General features: G+C 35.1%; 1 protein-coding gene across 4 annotated transcripts; it reads right to left on the reverse strand.

Moving 5' to 3' along the window:
* On the reverse strand, positions 748-17,219 carry LOC109824773. Of its 4 annotated transcripts, none has more exons than XM_020391413.1 (5): positions 17,140-17,219; positions 16,905-17,069; positions 14,012-14,158; positions 13,708-13,929; positions 748-1,874 (listed from the first exon to the last, which is right to left on the reverse strand). In XM_020391413.1, the coding sequence occupies exons 1-5, from the start codon at positions 17,194-17,196 to the stop codon at positions 831-833; spliced, it is 1,635 nt and encodes a 544-aa protein (XP_020247002.1). In that variant the 5' UTR covers positions 17,197-17,219; the 3' UTR covers positions 748-830. The 4 variants fall into 4 exon arrangements, with proteins under 4 accessions (XP_020247002.1, XP_020247003.1, XP_020247005.1 ...); XM_020391414.1 differs by having other exon boundaries at positions 16,905-17,075; positions 17,146-17,203; XM_020391416.1 differs by lacking the exon at positions 17,140-17,219 and having other exon boundaries at positions 16,905-17,112.

Consider the following 18,391-nt stretch of genomic DNA (forward strand, 5'->3'; position numbering starts at 1 on the left):
ATCAGATCATAACTCAATCCACACTCATCACAGAATATAATATAACAGTGAAGATGTCGATTTTGAGTATTCGAGTGCTGCCCAGAACGGTCTATAGCTTCCTAAATAAATGGGAATACTTATAGTACAGCTGCATACGATATTATCTAAATTTATCCCCGCAACGATATTATCTAAATTCGAGAGCTACAATTTGCTTTTTGTTTACTATCATGCAATACAAAACCTCGTCAAGGTGAAGGAGATAAAGTAACAAACATTACGCTAAACAAAACATGTGAAAACAATTTCTTGTTGGCACATCATAACACATTCAATTAACACAGAGAAATGAATCCCTGGCAACAATCAGGAACGACCCAAGCTAATACAACACCGAAGCCAGAATCACAAAATGCTTGATTGTCCCACAAAGGTTTTGATCCTGAACTACCCTCCAAATCCACCACCAGGGCCCACCCACACCCCCAAAACAATCACCTCAAAACACACAAAAAAAAAAAAAAAACCCCTAAAATTTCGTCAATGTATTTGGTAGTAAACAATGAATAAAAAAACAAAAGTTTGTTAATCATCTGCATATTTCATTGTTACCACAAAAATTTCATTGTTGTACTTTTGAGACTGCATAATTAAACCTCATACAATGAATAAAAATCATGCAAAGAACACCACAAATATTTTTGAGACTGAATATTTCATTGTTTTTTTTTGGTCAATGAAAAAACTTTTATTCATTTCCCAAATGTGAACTTTACATGCTTCAAGATTCTCAGGTTTTGAGAATTCAAACAGGAAACAAAAACAGAAACATCAGAATCTATACAATTTTAAACAGGACTGATCCAATCAGTTAGATTCCCAGCAATGTTTGGAGAGTTAATGCATATAGTTAGAATGTCAACTTTAATTCTCTTAACCAAGCTCCCCTCAGACTTGAACACCTGCTGAAACATCCTCAAATTGCGCTCATACCATATGTGATATATGGTAGCTGATAAAGCTGCTCTCTTGATATTCTGCTTTATACCTTTCTTCCTTAAATTTGTACAATACCAATTAATGATGGAATTCCAAGAACATGATCTCCATTTGAAAAGAAGCCAATCCATGATTTGATTCCATACCTCTTTGGAGAAGGAGCATTCAAAAAATAGATGATCTCGGCTCTCTAAGCATGGACCAGTGCAGAGTTTACATTTGTTTGCATTCACAATTCTCTGCCTTAATAGTCTATCTTGGGTTTGTAATCTGTTATTAACAGCTAACCAACAGATAAATGAGTGCTTTGGATAGGATAAACCTCCCCAGACCATGTTATGCCATGGGACTGAATTTGATGCAGGGGAGAGAGCACTGTATATTTTAGCAATTTTGATTTTAGAGCTGTTAGAACTGGCCTTGATCATCTGTTTCAGGTTGTCAACATTACCACTGAGTTCCACAGCCTTGTCCCTGGCTCTCAAAATTTGTTTCCACATCCATGAGTCACCCCTCTTTGCTTGAACTTGCCATACATTACAGTTTTTTAGATATGTCCCATTCACCCATTTAATCCATAAGCATTCCTTATTAATATGCAAATACCAAAGAAGCTTAACTGCAGAGGCTAAATTCCAGATAGAGGCAGAGAAGATCCTCAATCCTCCTTTTTTCTTGTCTAAGCAAACTTTCTCCCAAGAGACAGCAAGGACTGTTTTAGCTGATTGATCATATTTCCCCCATAAAAATTGTCTGCATAATTCATCAATTTTTTTGAGAACTCTAACAGGTAAGATGTAATTTGAGGTCCAGAAGACTTGAATTCCTAGTATAGAGCTCTTAATAACCTGTAACCTTCCTGCATATGACAATTTCTTGTGATTCTTGCAAGCCTGAAACAGATCAGTAATTTTGTTTAATAATATTTCATTGTTACTAATCCTAACCCTAACCCTAAAAATTTAACCCTAAAAAAACCCTAAAAATTCATCAATTTATTTGGTAATAAACAATGAATAAAAAAACAAAAGTTTGTTAATCATCTGCATATTTCATTGTTACCACAAATATTTCATTGTTATAAATATTTTTGAGACTACAAAATTAAATCTCATTTATACAATGAATAAAAATCATGAATAGAATACCACAAATATTTTTGAGACTGAATATTTCATTGTTACTACTTACTAACCCTAACCCTAACGTCATGTCGCGGCGAGGTACCGCTAAAACTATTAGGGGCTATTGTGGCAGAATAGTGGCAAATAGCGCAAAGTCAAATAGCGGTCAAATTTAAATATATTTAAACATTGTATGTAGTTAAACTGCCATTATACGTAACTCTTTAGTGTGGCACCCGGTCAAGTCGAGGTATGATCTTAGAAAGCCAACAATTTATTCCTTTTGTTTTCTTGATTATTATCCAAATAACCACTTAGTTGTCTATAGAAGTCACCCATTTGAACCCCTAAGTAACAAGCATTTGATTTTAAAATTATTTTGAATTAGAGGAGCTTGCAAAATATTTAGGATTTAGCCAAATTATCTTTTTCTCTGTTGCAGAGCAAGCCCAACAAAGAATGGCAATGGTTGTGATGGTGGTGGAGAGCTTAGGAGATAACCGCCTAGCTGGAGATTTGGTGCTGCAGTGCTAGAGAAGGTGAGCCCGTAAGAAAGTGAGACAGGAGATGGTGAGACCGTGAGATAGAGCTCGACCAGAGGTGGTGTTGTTGCTGGAGATGGAGCTTGACTAGAGGTGGTGTTGCTGCTGGAGATGGAGCTCGACGGAGGTAGTAGCCAGAGGAGAGAGATGAGAGAGAGAGAGGCGTCGGCTAGGGTTTTAGCCCCTAATGGAGGCAGTGACGGAGAGGCTTGCTGTCGGAGATCAGATCATTGGAGGTGGTCGCTGGAGGAGGTGAGAGAGAGGAGAGAGAGAAAGAGGCGACGACTAGGTTTTGAGTCAAGACTAGAGTCAGAGAGGCAAGAGAAAGAGAGGTGAGATTTTTATTTAGGAGGGGGAGGGAAGAGCAATCACATTTTAACCTTGTTTGGGAGTTTAATTTAGGAGGGTAGATGAGGGGAATGGAGGGAAGATTTGGCCCAAATTTTTACACCCCAAATTGGGGTGTAATTGAGGGGAAGAGAAGGAAGGGGAATTTTTCCCTTCCTTCCCCTTCCTTCCCTTCCCTAAGTAAACTCCCAAACACATATGGGTTCGGATCAGGGTCGAGTAGGACAGCTTTGAAAATAATAGTGTTGTTTGACGCTTAAAAGCTCTTTTAAGCGCTAAACAACGTTATTTCATGCAATTAAGCGCTCTTTCGAATAAAAAGCGGCTATTTCCACAATCACACGCTAAACAACGTTATTTCATGCAATTAAGCGCTCTTTCGAATAAAAAGCGGCTATTTCCACAATCACATACCACAATCAAGGTTATCGAGGTGGACCACCGCTTCCGCGATTAGCTCCACGATAGCGCCGATATGGGCACTGTTTACTAACCCTAACCAACCTAACCCTAACCCTAACCAACCCTAACCCTAACCCTAACCCTCTGTTGTTTGGTTGAATCGGATAATAAAAAACAAAAATCACAAATTATAGGCTACGAAAATAGAAAATTTTTTAGTGTGGTTGAATCGGATAATAAAAAACAAAAATCACAAATTATAGGCTACGAAAATAGAAAATTTTTTAGTGTGCATAATTAATTGCCATTTGGTTGAAATGGACAAATACTAAGAGTTATATAACCCATGACAATAAAAAAATTTGGAGTAGTGTGAGTAATTGCCATTTGTTCAAACTGAAAAAATTGCAGATTACACCCTATGAAAATTGATAAATTTCTAGTTTCTAGTTTGATTAATTAATTCCTATTTGGTCAAAACATATTAAAACGGAAAAAGATGGGTCAAGACGAAAACATGATTAAAAATCATGGATGTTCACAAAAATCGCATATTCTTTAATGTGTCAGTAATTGCCATTCAATTGAAATGAATAGAATGAACATACATCATGGGTCATAACCATCAAAAATCAACAATTTTCTAGTTTGCTTAACTAATTGTTATTTGATCGAAACAGATAAAAATAGACAAAAATCATTAGTTATAGGGCACAAAATAATGAGTTTTCCAGTTTGCATTGTTATTAAGCACTTGGTCAAAATTTAGAGCTCATTGCAATTGCTAATTTTGGAGTTTGCGTAATTAATTGCAATTTTATCGAAACGTAATAATGGACAAAATTCATAGTTTAATTGTCATTTGGTCTAAATGTACAAAAATGAACAAAAAATGTGAATTATGTCCCTAGAAAATTGCAAATTTTTTAGTATGCATACTTAATTGCCAAAAAAATCATGGTATAAGCCCCACGAAAATAGCAAATTTGTGAATGCGTAAGCAATTGCCATTTGGTCAAAACGAACAAAAATCATAGTTAGCCTATGAAAAATAAAATTTTGAGGTTACCTAAATTAATTGATCGAAAGTGAAAACGGATAAAAATGGACAAAAATCATGAGTTATAGGTCAAAAATTGCTAATTTTCCAGTTTGCATAATTAATTGCCAATTGGTCAAAATGGGCAAAAAATGACAAAACTCGTGAGTTAGTTCACGAATATCGTAAATTTTGGAGCTTGCATAAGTAACTGCTATTTTGTCAAAATGTACAAAATAAACAAAGTTCATTGGTTATAGTCCACGAAAATCAATAATTTCAAGTTTTGTAGAAAACGTTCAAAAATAAACTAAAATAATTAATTATAGCCACTAGAAATTTTGAATTTTCAAGTTAGTATTTAATACCTATTTGGTTGAGTCAAAAGACACAACAAAATCATGGGCTTTAGCCCAAAAAATTCATGATATTTCAAGCATGTATAAATAATTGTTAGTTGTTCAAAACAAAAAAAATAAAAATCGTGGGTTATAGCCTATAAAAATTAATAATCTTATATTTTCTTGATTAATTGTTATTTGGTCGAAACATACTAAACCGGACAAAAAGAATGGGTCATAGGACAAAGTTAAAAAAATTTCCAAATTACATAGTTAATTGTCACGAAATGGAAAAAATTGCGTTAAAGCTCGCAAAAAATAACTTAATTTGGAGCTTGCACATTAAATTGTTATTTTGCTAAAACGTACAAACTGTAAAAAATTCATGCATTAGAGCGTACGAAAATTGATAATTTTTTAGTATGCAATTAATTACAGCCTTGAAAATCGCTAATTTTTTATGTGCTTATTGCATTACTATTTGGTCGAAATGGACAAAATTGATATAAATGGACAAAATCATGACTGATAGGTTATGCAAACCATGAATTATCTTGTTTACATAATTATTTACCATTTTGAAGAAATGGACAAAATGGACGAAATGCTTGGGTAGCCCACTAAAATCAATAATTTTTTAGCTTGCATTTTTAAATTACATTTGGTAGAAGCGGACAAAAAAAATCATGAATTTTAATTGGTCATAAATAATTGCCAATGGGTTAAAATGAAAAAAATAAATAAATATTGTGGGTTATAATCTATGAAATGGGAAATTTTATAGTTAATTAAAAAATAAACAAAAATCAAAGGTTTAAAGGCCACAAAAATCGAGAATTTTCCGATTTGCATAATTAACTGTAATTTGGTCAAAAAATGGACCAAAATTGTGAATTAAACCTCACGAAAGTCGCTAATTTTGAAGCTTGCACAATTGTCAGCTACTCAAAATATAAAAATTGGACAATTTATGGGTTATAGCCCACAAAAATCATTCATTTTCGAGTTTGCATAATTAAATGTTTTTTGGTAGAAACGTACAAAATTGAATCACAAACTGTAAGTTACAGCCCTCAAAAGATGAGAATGTTCGAGTTCGTGTATTTAATTGTCATTTGGCCGAAACATAAAAAATGACAAAAATCAAAAGCATAGCCTAAAAAGCTCGCGATATTCCTATTTTGCGTAATTAATTCCCATTTGTTCAAACCAAATAAAAATCATGGGTTTTACCCTATGAAAATTGATAATTTTCTAGTTTGCTCATTTAATTGTTATTTGGTCAAAACATATTTAAATATAAAAATATTAGGCCACAGGCCACGGAATACGAAAAATTCCCATTTGCATAATCAATTGCCATCCAATCGAAATGGAAAAAAACTCGTATATTAGCTCAATCACTTATTTTAGAGTTTGGATATTTATTTACTATTTTTCCAAGACGTGACAAATTTGTGGGTTATAGCCTACACAAATCGATAAATTTTGAGTTGGTAAAATACATGGTCATTTGCTATAAATATACATAAATGAACAAATTCATGAGCCTTAGCCCTAAAAAATCTCAAAGTTTTTAGTTTCCATATTCAGTTATGCATAACTAATTGAACTAGTTAACAAAACATCATGAATAAGTCAACATAAAAATGGGAAAAAAAATCATGAGCTAGTCAACGAAAATGAGCAAAAATAAACAAAAACTATAGGTTATGGGCTACAAAAATCGATAATTTTCCAATTTACTTATTTGACTGTCATTTGGTAGATAATTTTCCAATTTACTTATTTGACTGCCATTTGGTAGTAACCAATAAAAAAGAAAAAATCAAGATAAATACACCATTAAAATCGTAAAAAAATGAGTTATAGTTCATTAAAGTCGCAAATTTCGGAGTTTCTATACTTAATTGCCATTTTGTCGAAATGTACAAAATGGATGAAATTCGTGGGTAGCCCACTAAAATCAATAATCTTTTTAGTTCGCATAATTAATCCTTATTTGGTTGAAACATACAAAATAAGAAAAGTTCATGAATTATAGCCATCGAAAATCACAAATGTGTTATTTTCTATGTTTAAATGTCCTTTGGTCAAAACAAAAGAAATGGACAAAATTCATGGGTAATTGTCATTTGATCAAAATGTACAAAAATAAATAAAAATCTTACATCACAAACCATGAAAACATATAATTTGTTTAGCTTTCTTAATTAATTAACATTTGTCAAAAAAGATAAAAATGAATAAAAATCATGGGTTATAGATCATGAAATTCGCAAAAATTGAGTTACATCTCAAAAACATCACTAATTTTGGAGTTTGCGCGGTATCTTATCAAAACATACAAAACGTACAAAATTCATGGCTTATACAACCCAAAAGAATCACATAATCTTCAAGTTTGCATAATTAATGATCCTGTGGTCAAAAGATACAAAAATGTATAAAAATCATGAATTATATAGCTATAAAAACCGTGAATATTTGAGTTCGCGTATTCAATTGCCATTTGGTCAAAACAAAAAAAAATGAACAAAAATCACCGGTTTTAAAACCCATGAAAATAACAAATTTTTTAGTGCGCTGAAGTATATGCCATTTGTTGAAATGAAAAAACATAAATAAAAGTCATGGATAATAACCTACGAAAATGGATAATTTTCTAGTTTGCTTAACTAATTGTCATTTGGTCAAAACGAATAAAAAATAAAACATTATGGGTTACATGACACGAAAACTGTAAATTTTCACAATTAATTGTTACTTCGCTAACATGGACAACATCATGAATTATAGTTCACGAGAATTGGTAATTTTAAAGTTTACAAAAATTAATTGCCATTTGTTGAAATATACAAAATGAACAAAACTTTATGGATTATCGCATTATTAATTGCTTTTTCGTCATAATGTAAAAAATAATTAAAAATTGTGAATTATAGCCCTCGATTATCGATAATTTTCGAGTTCGCACAATTACTTATCATTTGGTCAAAATGAACAAAGATGATCAAACATCGTAAATTATAGCCCTTTAAAATTGTAAATTGTCAAGTTTGCATATTTAATTACCATTTTCTCGAAATTGAAAAAATGGGGGAAATTCATGGTTATAAACCATGAAAATCACAAATTTGTAAAAAATAATGTTAGGGGCACACCACCAACCACAATCTCAACCACACCCCCCTCTCTCATCGCTACAGTAAACCGGACCACATATTAGATTTTAAATTTTTTAAAATCCAATGTGAGGCCCGATTTACTGTAGCGATAAGAGGGGGTGTGTTTGGGGTTGTGGTTGAGGGTGTGCCCCTAACACCACTCATTTGTAAATATGCATAAGCGATTGTCATTCAATCGAAACATGTTTGCGGTGAAAGTTGATTTTTTTATTGAGATATTCATTACAACTTCAGTCGTTACAATGAAAACAAAAAAGATACGTCTTTTTATAAGACTCTTACACAATGAAAACAAAAAATTATAACTCTCGTCAAAACAAATATAATGGACGTTTATCACCCGTTGTTTGCGTGGGATCTTTGCTGGTACCAGGGTTTATCCGTGGACCGTCTGATGATCGGATCTAGTTGATAGAAATATTTGATCAGAGCTCCTACTTCACAAAGAAAGTATTCGCTGAAGTACTAATATCGACTAAGAGAAATCAGTACTCTTCTCGAGATTAAGACCAAGCCTAATCTCAAGAAAAGGTGGACACGGGCTTCAGATCCTTCGAAAGACTCCTTTATGCTGAAGTTCGCCGGGATCTCGCTAGCCTTTGCTGAAATTCGTGGCTCTTGGCTCTGAAGTTCGGCAGCACCTCCTCGTCTTGATAATAATTCCTCCTTATGAAATGAGCCCCTAGACCTGTATTTATAGGCTTTGGTTGGAGATTTCGGATAAGAACAATGGATTTGGTCTTATCTTCAGTTGATAACGACCTAACCATGTTTATGGATGATATCTAGACAGTTGAGATGCTGTGGAACGAACAAATCCCGAGAAAACAACAAAAAACTAAAAAAACGCATTTTCAGAACTTCTGGGCGCGAAACAGGTCGTGTTGACCCGCAAGGGTGCGGGTCAGTCGAGTCTGACATGCGGGGTTAGCCGAGTCTGACCTGCGTTAGAGCGGGTCGGCCCGCTCCGACCCGCGCTAGCGAGGGTCAGCCAGCGCTAACCCACGCTAGCGTGGGTTGGCCATCTCCGTCCCGCGCTGGCACGGGTCGGCCAGCGTCGTCTCGCGCCGGCGCGAGTCCGCCGCCTCAGCTGAACTCCTTTTTTGGCACGTTTACTTTCCAGGACTTGTACTTTCTACCGTTTCGCTTATTTGCCTGTCGTGTTTACTTGTACACTCTAAGCGAGCTAATTAACGTGTGATGACCAATTGAAGGTGGCCAGTGAGCGCACAAGACATAGTTGGTTCGCCATTCCGGTTCATGCACTTGTCGGCGTCAGATAATCTTTTTAGACTCGGATAACGATATTCGTCATCTTCTCTCCGTCTCGAGCTGTGTACGAACACCTATAGGTATTTTTTAGACGCCTACAAATATCTCATCCAAAGTATTTTAGGCTCATTCTTTCATACAGGAGTCTGAAATATTTTGGATAAGATAGGCTGTCTTCAACCTCTTTACAAGGTTTTAAATATCGGATGTCAGGTTCATGTCGGATGGCTGAAATCCATGTCGGATAGCGGAAATCGGGGATATATCGGGGGACATTGACTAAATATCGGATTACCATATCGGGTAGTGCGCATATGTACAATATCATGTCCTAAATGTAATCTAAGCATTCATAAATTCAATATAAGCATACTTCATAAATTCTATAGACTAAACATATAAAAAAGTAAATAATATATGGATTTGGGTTCATAAATTCTTTCTATCGGGTTCATAAGAAACTCTTAAACAAGAGAACGGGTCAAACGAGTTTGGGTATTTATCACTAAACCCAAACTCGATAACAAAAAACAGATCTTAAAAAAAATACCATATCGGCCGATTTTTCAAAGCTAAAAAATAGGTTGATATGCCCGATATGACCCTGATATTTCCGATTTGGCCCTAAAAACTGACATACGAGTTGAAAACGTCCATGTCGTGTCGGTCAAACCCTCAAACCAATATGTCGGCCGACATGTCGGACATGTCAGGCGATATTTAAAACCTTGCCTCTTTAGTATTTTGTCGGGAAGATCGCGTAGGACCTGTGAATGATTTTAATTCTTGACTTCTTTAGCTTTCAGTCTACTCAGTATTTTGTCGAGCAGATGAAGTTCTGCTGATACTACGTTTATCGTCTGACCGTTGTCGAAGTCTCGAATCGAAGTTGAGTAAATTTCTAGATTTAGCTCGTGTCGTTGAGTTGACGCTGAATTGATCATCTTCATCGGGAATTCATATCTGGATCACAATTGAACTCCCTGGAATCATCCTTTAATCCGGAATTTAGCCTTATTTTGACAAAATTATCGATGCGTTGACCGGCATCAACCTTTAATATAACGCGTTGTCTGGCGTTGACCTTTGTTGTAACGCGTCAACAGGCGTTAACACGGTTTATACTCGTACGTTTGCTAGAGTCTACACAGTTTAAGCTCTTAAGGCATTGGAGAGTGATGATCCCAAATTTTGGGCTGCAGGACCAACTGTTAAAGTTATTTCGTCTGCAGATATGAATCTTATCCCGAAGTTGTTAGATGTGTAGGCCTCTTTGTTTTGATGATGTTTAACAAACAATTTATAACTAATATTGTGTCTTGTGTTTTTGTATTTATTCTAGACAAATAATATGTTAGAGGATGGATAGAATTGCGCATTCACGATCATATCCAATGGAGGTTGACGGAATTGTGGAGTGAAGCCTTACAATTCAAGTTGAAGATCTAAGTTCAAGCTTCATCCGCAAGTGTACCAAGTCAAGCTAATTGAAGATCAAGATTGCTTGGGTAAAATAGTTTAGGTTTTTATATTATGTGTATTAGTGCTTTAAGCTCAATATTATACACACATTATTTTGGTTTCTATGTATATATATAGTTATATATATACATATATGTTTTGGTTTGATAGTTTTCAAGTTTTAATATAAAACAATTGAATATAATTGAAAATACACTTCTTATTTTATACTTATATGCATATATATGATTTCATCAATATTTAGTTCAATGAAATCATATTTATTGTTTTTGAAAAGTTTACAAAATATGCAATTTTGTGAAAATATTGTATTCTCAGTTTTTGAACTTAATAATAATCATATACATCTTTTTTTAAATCTACAAAATCATTTTGTAAAGTTTCAAAACATGGTTTAGCCAAAATGTCAAAATTCATATGTTTATATTTTCATATTTTGGACATATTTGCAAAATAATGATATTTTATATTTGGGAGGTTCTTTTTAAAAACCAGTTTCTGAAGAATGTTTATTATCATGTTTACAATCATTTCCCAAAGTTTTATATTTTTTTGATTTTATTTGCTATTTTTAAAAAAGGTTTGAAAATCAGATTTCTGTTTAAAACAGACAGTGTGTATGTCTTGAGTCGACTCATGAAAATGGTTGAGTCGACTCATAAATTGTTGTGTAGTTTACATTTTGTTTCTGACGAGTCGACTCGTAACATCATGAGTCGACCCATCAGATTGAGTCGATTCATGACTATCATAAGTCGACTCACAAAGTGTGCTGGATAGTTTGTTTTGCTTCTGATGAGTCGACCCATGATTTCATGAGTCGACCCATGTGTAATGAGTCGACTGATAGTTTTTGTAAGTCGACTCATAAGTTGGTTTTTGGCCTATAAGGCCATGTTATGAGTCGACTCATGAATTTTGCAAGTCGACTCATAAAGTGTCCGTTGCACAATAACGGTCAGTTTCCAGCCTTGTTTTCTGTTAGGTTTTTTGGTCTTTTTCTTTGGTTTTTTAGGGTCTCTATATATACACCATTGCATTGAATTTTCAGAACTACTAAGAGAATGTTTTAAAAGATTTTAAAAAGAGTTTAAGTTTGTTTTAAGTTTGTTTAAGGGTTTGGTTTGTGAAGAAAGTTTCACAAGAGCTAGAAGAGATCATCACTTGGTGTTTGAGCTTCAATTCATCTCTCTCTTGTCATCTAGAGAAGTTTTCCTAAACTCAATTCTAGCTTTCATTTATAATTGTTTATTGATTATTATTTCTACAAGCTAGTTTTTCATAATTGAGTTTAGCTTTGATTTACTCATTGTTTACACACACACCCACTTGAGCTTATTGTATTTTCATACATAGCATATTTGGGTTGATGAGAGTTGTAACAATTGAGTGTGAGCTTTCATTGTGTTCTCATCTATTCAAATCATAAATGGTTCGGTATCGGTTAATCAAAATTTGGACAAAATCAAACCAATTGATTGTTTGCTCATCCCTAGCCAAGGCTCCTTAATGAGATAAAGCAGAGATGACCATGAAGATGAAAAACTATTGGAATTCCACAAATCACTGGTACAGGGTAATCAATTTAACAATTTTGAACTTCAAATTCCAGCCACATGAACAATTTGATTTTAAATGCAAGCCCAAAAGAATGCCTAAACATGAGACTTGTATTTGTGCCACCCTAGATTTAAATCCAGGACCCAAATCCATGTTCCCAAACAGACCTTAAATGTTTTTCAATCGGGTTTGAACTGCTCATACATCTCATCAAATACCTGGTCTGCTTTTGCTAACATACTTAGCCTTGTGATAAGCACTCAACAAACAATTGACAGATAAAAGATCAGGACAACTCATTATTCTACATAGAAAACTCAATGATCGAATTAAAGAATACTAACTACACATAGATCCATAAAGGAAAAATAATTGGCAAAATCATGTGACGACCTCGTTTGCTAAAACACTCACATTTTTAACAAGCGGAGACTACTTAATAATCAAGGACATACCAAGTAAAGAAGGTCTACCAAATAACACACCTTTTATAATCAGATACTTGTATGTCACTAGTCAAAGGTGAACCACTACATAGAATAAGAATTTCTTAGCCAAACTGTTCTCTTCAAGTAACAATGAAAACTCAAAAATTTCATTTAAACCAATAAAACAATATAATATTGCTTGTCTAAACTAGAAATCTAGCTTGGTTTATGATTTTATCCTTAGATGCAATTGTCAATGGTAATTCATTCACATACGCAATTTGACTTTGCACAATAAATTGCTCTACATGCCCAACTTGAACTTACATATCCAAAAAAGCCAAAACAGGCCATGTTTTGATCGAAACTATTGCATACTGAACAAGACGTAGAGAGTGATAGAGGATTGAAAGGCTCCTCCTCCAATTTGGTACATGCATAATGGTATTGGTCAAATTTATAAATCTTGGTAATGAGTAGACTCCAATCATGCCAATAAGACGATGAATGATACGAGCAATCCCTTAATGCCACCAAACCATGCGAAGGGAGAACGTGCTGAGGAGGTGAAGGTGAAAATTTAACCATCGAAATTATAATTGTTGAGAATATAAGCTGATATGATAAGCGCATCAGAAATTGAAGCAAATAGGGACAGTTCGCAACATAAAGAGGCCATTATTTGTGAATCTAAAAAATGCACAAGCTTTTAGAATGAACATGTGCGTGCGTCCACACACCCTTCACAGACCAAGAAGATGGTAATTAAGAAGGGGAAAGTAAGCATATTATTAGTTGCTCCGCCTCTGTCTCATTGGCAATTTAACTTTCATCGTAAGATCCCTCATACGCAACAAGCTAAATAAAACTAGCCAAATTTCCGGTGACAACCATGCTTTAGTTTCTTGCATAAAAAAAAAGAGGACAAAAACTACGAAGCAAACCATGCGTGTGTGCTCCTGTTCAAATTAAACTGACGTGTCTCAACCAGGAATTATACCTCTGTGGGCACTGGTGGATTAGTTGGTTTGGCCTTTTTCCTGAAGATTGGAACCTCGTCGTCGTCATGACAGACACTGGTGACCACCTTGGCTTCATACTGATCGAGCTCGTTCGTGTCGAGATCGTTCGCCTCGAAAGTGATGTAATAGTTGATAGGGCAAGCGACCTGTACATTACAGTTGACGATTCTCGTGATATCGAGACGGAGTTCCCTGGCACCCTGTAACAATAATAACAAGTTTAACAATTATTTGAAAGATCCCGTCGTAGATTCGTATTGGGGGAATAAAAAGAAGCAGCACCTCTTTCACTCTCTCTTCGTTTTGGCGATCGATGGCAAAGCGGGCATATTTAAGAATTTCCTCCATGCACTTCGTGGGGAGATTATTTATATAGGGTATGATGAGACCGAAAGCAAAAACATTAGGCAACTCAGGAACCTCAAAACCCTAAAGAAGAATATTTAGTAAGGACGAAGAAGAATAATAAATTAATCGAAACAATAAATTAAACAATAATTGACATATTTTAACGGATTTTTAGGGTTAGGGTTAAAGGGGGTTTACATCGCTGCGCATAACAGCTTCGCCGTAGCGTTCCATCTCTTCCGCGGTCATCATATGGAGACCATCGTTGTAGAACTCGTCGTCGGAGAGATCTTGCTCATCGACGTGGACGCATTCCTCCTCCTCTGTCTTCATCTTTGCCTTCTTCGCCGGAGATTCAGGCACTTCGTCCGTCGCCCTCGCCGTCGACATCTTCTAATAAGAAAAACTCGATCTCTCTATCTGCCCCCCCACTTTAAATACTAATCACGGTCACAATGACCTTTTTGCATATTAGTGCCACTTATTTGCTATAATTCCATCCCAATCGTCAAATGTTCAAAATTGCTCATAAGTCCCTCAGACTCCAAAGAGTCTTGCGAATCGGTCCCTCAACAACAAAATGCCCCTCATCTCAATAGGGGGCCCTTGAGGGATATTTGAGTCAGACCCTTATAGAGAACTAGTTAGATTGCACGTGCAATGCATGTGGTAATTTTTTAAAATTATTATTTTATTATTGATTCATTTCATTAAGATTTATTTAATTTAAACCATGTATCAAACATATGGATAGAATTTAAAAATTCAAAAGGATTGAATAATGAAATTACATTTATGCATCAACCGGGTGATAATAGATTGTTTGCATCATTAACAATAGTAAATAATGAATAATTTTATAAAAGAATTTTATTTGTTATATAACATTGAGTTTCAATCAACCAATGCTACCTATATACAGATGACAATAGACGACCTATTTAATCATAATCATCCAATATAAATGCTATTAAAATAGTAGCATCAATTTTTTTTCTCTTTAGTCCTACTTATTTCTATCTCCTCAAAACAATTAATAGTCATGCAACAAACAATAGAGATACTATAAATATCTCTCTTTATCATTGGATATTTTAAGCTTTAATGGTTCCAAATTTCTTTCTAGCGGTAAGCTACTTATACCTATTATGAGCATGAGATTTTCTGATTACATGTATATGAAATTCATCGAATCAAAGTAAATTGCAAGATTTTAAAAAATTACAAGATTTTAAAAAATTGCGAAGATAGTATAGATCAAGAATTTTTTAGAAGGCAAAGAACCAAAGAATCATGCTCTTAAAACATTAATTCTATCTTTGATAAAATCAATTGTAGATGAAACCAAAGGCGGAAAACCATGAGACTATAACCAAAAAGAAACAGATTTGTCTTTACAGATATGGATCTGCTTTAATTGATATTTCCTGTAGAGTTCACTTCAGATTGGGCTCCAATAAGTTTCTTATTAGAATGAAATCTTTAATTGATATTTCCTGTAGAGTTCACTTCAGATTGGGCTCCAATAAGTTTCTTATTAGAATGAAATTCAGATGTCGCATAGATCCACTGAAGCTGACTCCAATAAGTTTCTTATTAGAATGAAATTCAGATGTCGCATAGATCCACTGAAGCTGACTTATCACAGGCTAAAAATAATAACATATAGAACTATTGATTCACGAAAGCTTCTTTTGAATAATTTGCTACTCGTGTTTTTTAGTAAGCTGCCTGCATTTACGGCTTGTCCCGATGCACGACGATGAGAAGGGTCTGCTAACCAACAACTTGTTCTTCCTTCTTTACCATCTAAATTAAAGTTTTCAAGTACAAAATTTAGTAAATGCTAGTCTGGGAAAGGTATTTTTGGCAGTAGTTAATAAAAATGAAGATATTATAAACACATTTTATCTATGTTAGACCTAAGAACAAATGGCCATGTTAATAAAACACAATAACTAAGTGGCACAGAAGCACTTGGTCAGGAAATAAATAAAACATGTACTGGAGCAAGCATGAAGGAGGTAATTTTTTAATAAAAAAGAAAGTGAAACAGGATGTATTTTATGACATAAACAGATGTAACAAACTTAACACCAGACTCCCAAACGAATAGTTAGCAAAATCAACTACCAGGTTGCCTATTGATGATACCAAGAATTGGTGCCAACCCAGAGCTAGGTCCTGCTCCAGAACCCTATATGGAAGATAAAAAATGAGCAAGGTGTTGCTATGATAAAGAAAAAGAAATCAAAAACAAATGAGCAAGGTGTCTCAACCAGGAATTATACCTCTGCGGGCACTGGCGGATTAGTTGGTGTGGGCACTTTTTTTCCTGAAGATTGGAACATTGTCGTCGTCATGACGGACTCTGGTGACCACCATGGCTTCATACTGATCGAGCTCATTCGTGTCGAGATCTTTCGCCTCGAAAGTGATGTAATAGTTGACAGGGCAGGAGACCTCTGCATTACAGTTGACGACTCTCGTGATATCGAGATGGAGTTCCCTGGCACCCTGTAACAATAATAACAAGTTTTAACAATTATTTTAAAGATCCCGTCGTAGATTCGTATTGGGGGAACAAAAAGAAGCAGCACCTCTTTCACTCTCTCTTCGTTTTGGCGATCGACGGCAAAGCGGGCATAATTAAGAATTTCCTCCCTGAAGTCCGCGGTCATAGTAGTCATAATGGGTATGATGAGACCGAAAGCAAAAACATTAGGCAACTCAGGAACCTCAAATCCCTAAAGAAGAAGAAGAAGAAGAATAAATTAATCGGAAATTTAATTTAATTAGAACAATTGACATATTTTAACGGATTTACATCGCTGCGCATGACAGCTTCGCTGTAGCGTTCCGTCTCTTCCGCGGTCATCGTATGGAGACCATCGTTGTAGAACTCGTCGTCGGCGAGATCTTGCTCGTCGACGTAGACACGTCCCTTCTCCTTTGCCGTCACCGACATCGCCGTCATCTCCTCTGACGTCATCTTTGCCTTCTTCGCCGGAGATTCAGGCACTTCGTCCGTCGCCCTCGCCCGTCATCTCCTCTGACGTCATCTTTGCCTTCTTCGCCGGAGATTCAGGCACTTCGTCCGTCGCCCTCGCCGTCGACATCCTCCAATAACCCTAGCAAACCCAAAATCGATCTCTATAGACAATGGGTCTTTTTATATATTAGTCCCTTCTATTTGCAATATTTGCATGGCATCCGTTAAATTTTCAGAATTGATCTATAGTCCCTCAAAACTCCAGAGCCCGGTAAATCAGCCCCTTAATGACCAAAATGCCCCTCACCTCGGTTAGGGCCTCTGAGGGAAACACGAGATCGGAGGATATTCGAGCTTGACCCTTGTTTGTTATTAGGATTTGAGAGATTTATGAAGAGTAATTTTAGAGATGTAAGGAAGCTTTTACGAGTGCGTGTTTGAGATGTCGAATATTCGAAGATAAAGTAGAGAATCTTTGTTTTTAGAATTTATACATATGTTATTATTAAAAATTGAGCAATGGATATTTAACTAGGCTTAATTACATTCCGGCAGCTTGAAGTAGGTTGTAAATGTTAGACGAGAAATCACAATTATTGGTATTTATTAGAAAAATTAAATAAACAATTTTACCAGCCTCGAGGAAAGCGTGGCAAACCATTGCCCTAAAAAGATATATGTCGATCTCGTGTGACCAGCCAAGGCGAAATATTTCTTAGCGTTACGATCTCTTCTCTACCGGAACCCTAGCGTGCACGACCACGTTAGGTGATGATGACCTTTGGGTAACCAGCCAGAAAACTGTACCAAAAATTTGATGGAGGAAGAAAAAGAAGAAAAAGGAGGAGTTTTTAGTTTTTGTGTATATTTTTATCTTATCACAGGGTCTCTTTTTATAAGGGGAAAAAGGACTCGTTATGAAGAAACGGAAAGAGATCTTTTAACCTTAATAATTTATCAAGTTCTTGAAAACGTGAGAAAACTAACTAACTTTTAATAATTAATTATTTATTTATTTTAGTTTGTTACATCTTGGTATTTGATTTGTTGTTATTTATCCAAAGATCCCCCATCAAAGCAAATATCAAAAGTAGCAAAACAACAATTAAAAAAGAACAAAACTAAAAAAATTTGTATGAGGGCATAAATTCTATGCATCAATATAGGCGGCTTCCGTCCTTGAACCTACACTTAGTAACATTTATTGCATTCTAAGGAAACCATAGTGAACCTGAGGTCTTGAACCAGGCTCCTTTATCAGAAATTAACAAAAGTGCACATAGAATGCTTACTCTATTGGGTCGCGGGTTGGCGCGTTATTT

The sequence above is a fragment of the Asparagus officinalis genome, chromosome 9 (assembly GCF_001876935.1).
Source record: "Asparagus officinalis chromosome 9, Aspof.V1, whole genome shotgun sequence".
Taxonomy (NCBI): Eukaryota; Viridiplantae; Streptophyta; class Magnoliopsida; order Asparagales; family Asparagaceae; genus Asparagus; species Asparagus officinalis.

Coding starts and splice junctions, on each gene's coding strand:
- LOC109824773 (XM_020391413.1), bottom strand. CDS start 17,196: ATGTCGACGGCGAGGGCGACGGACGAAGTGCCTGAATCTCCGGCGAAG. Junction 17,070..17,139: donor CTCCGGCGAAGAAGGCAAAG/ATGACGTCAGAG, acceptor AAGAAGGCAAAG/ATGACGTCAGAGGAGATGAC. Junction 14,159..16,904: donor AAGCTGTCATGCGCAGCGAT/GTAAATCCGTTA, acceptor ATTCTTCTTTAG/GGTTTTGAGGTTCCTGAGTT.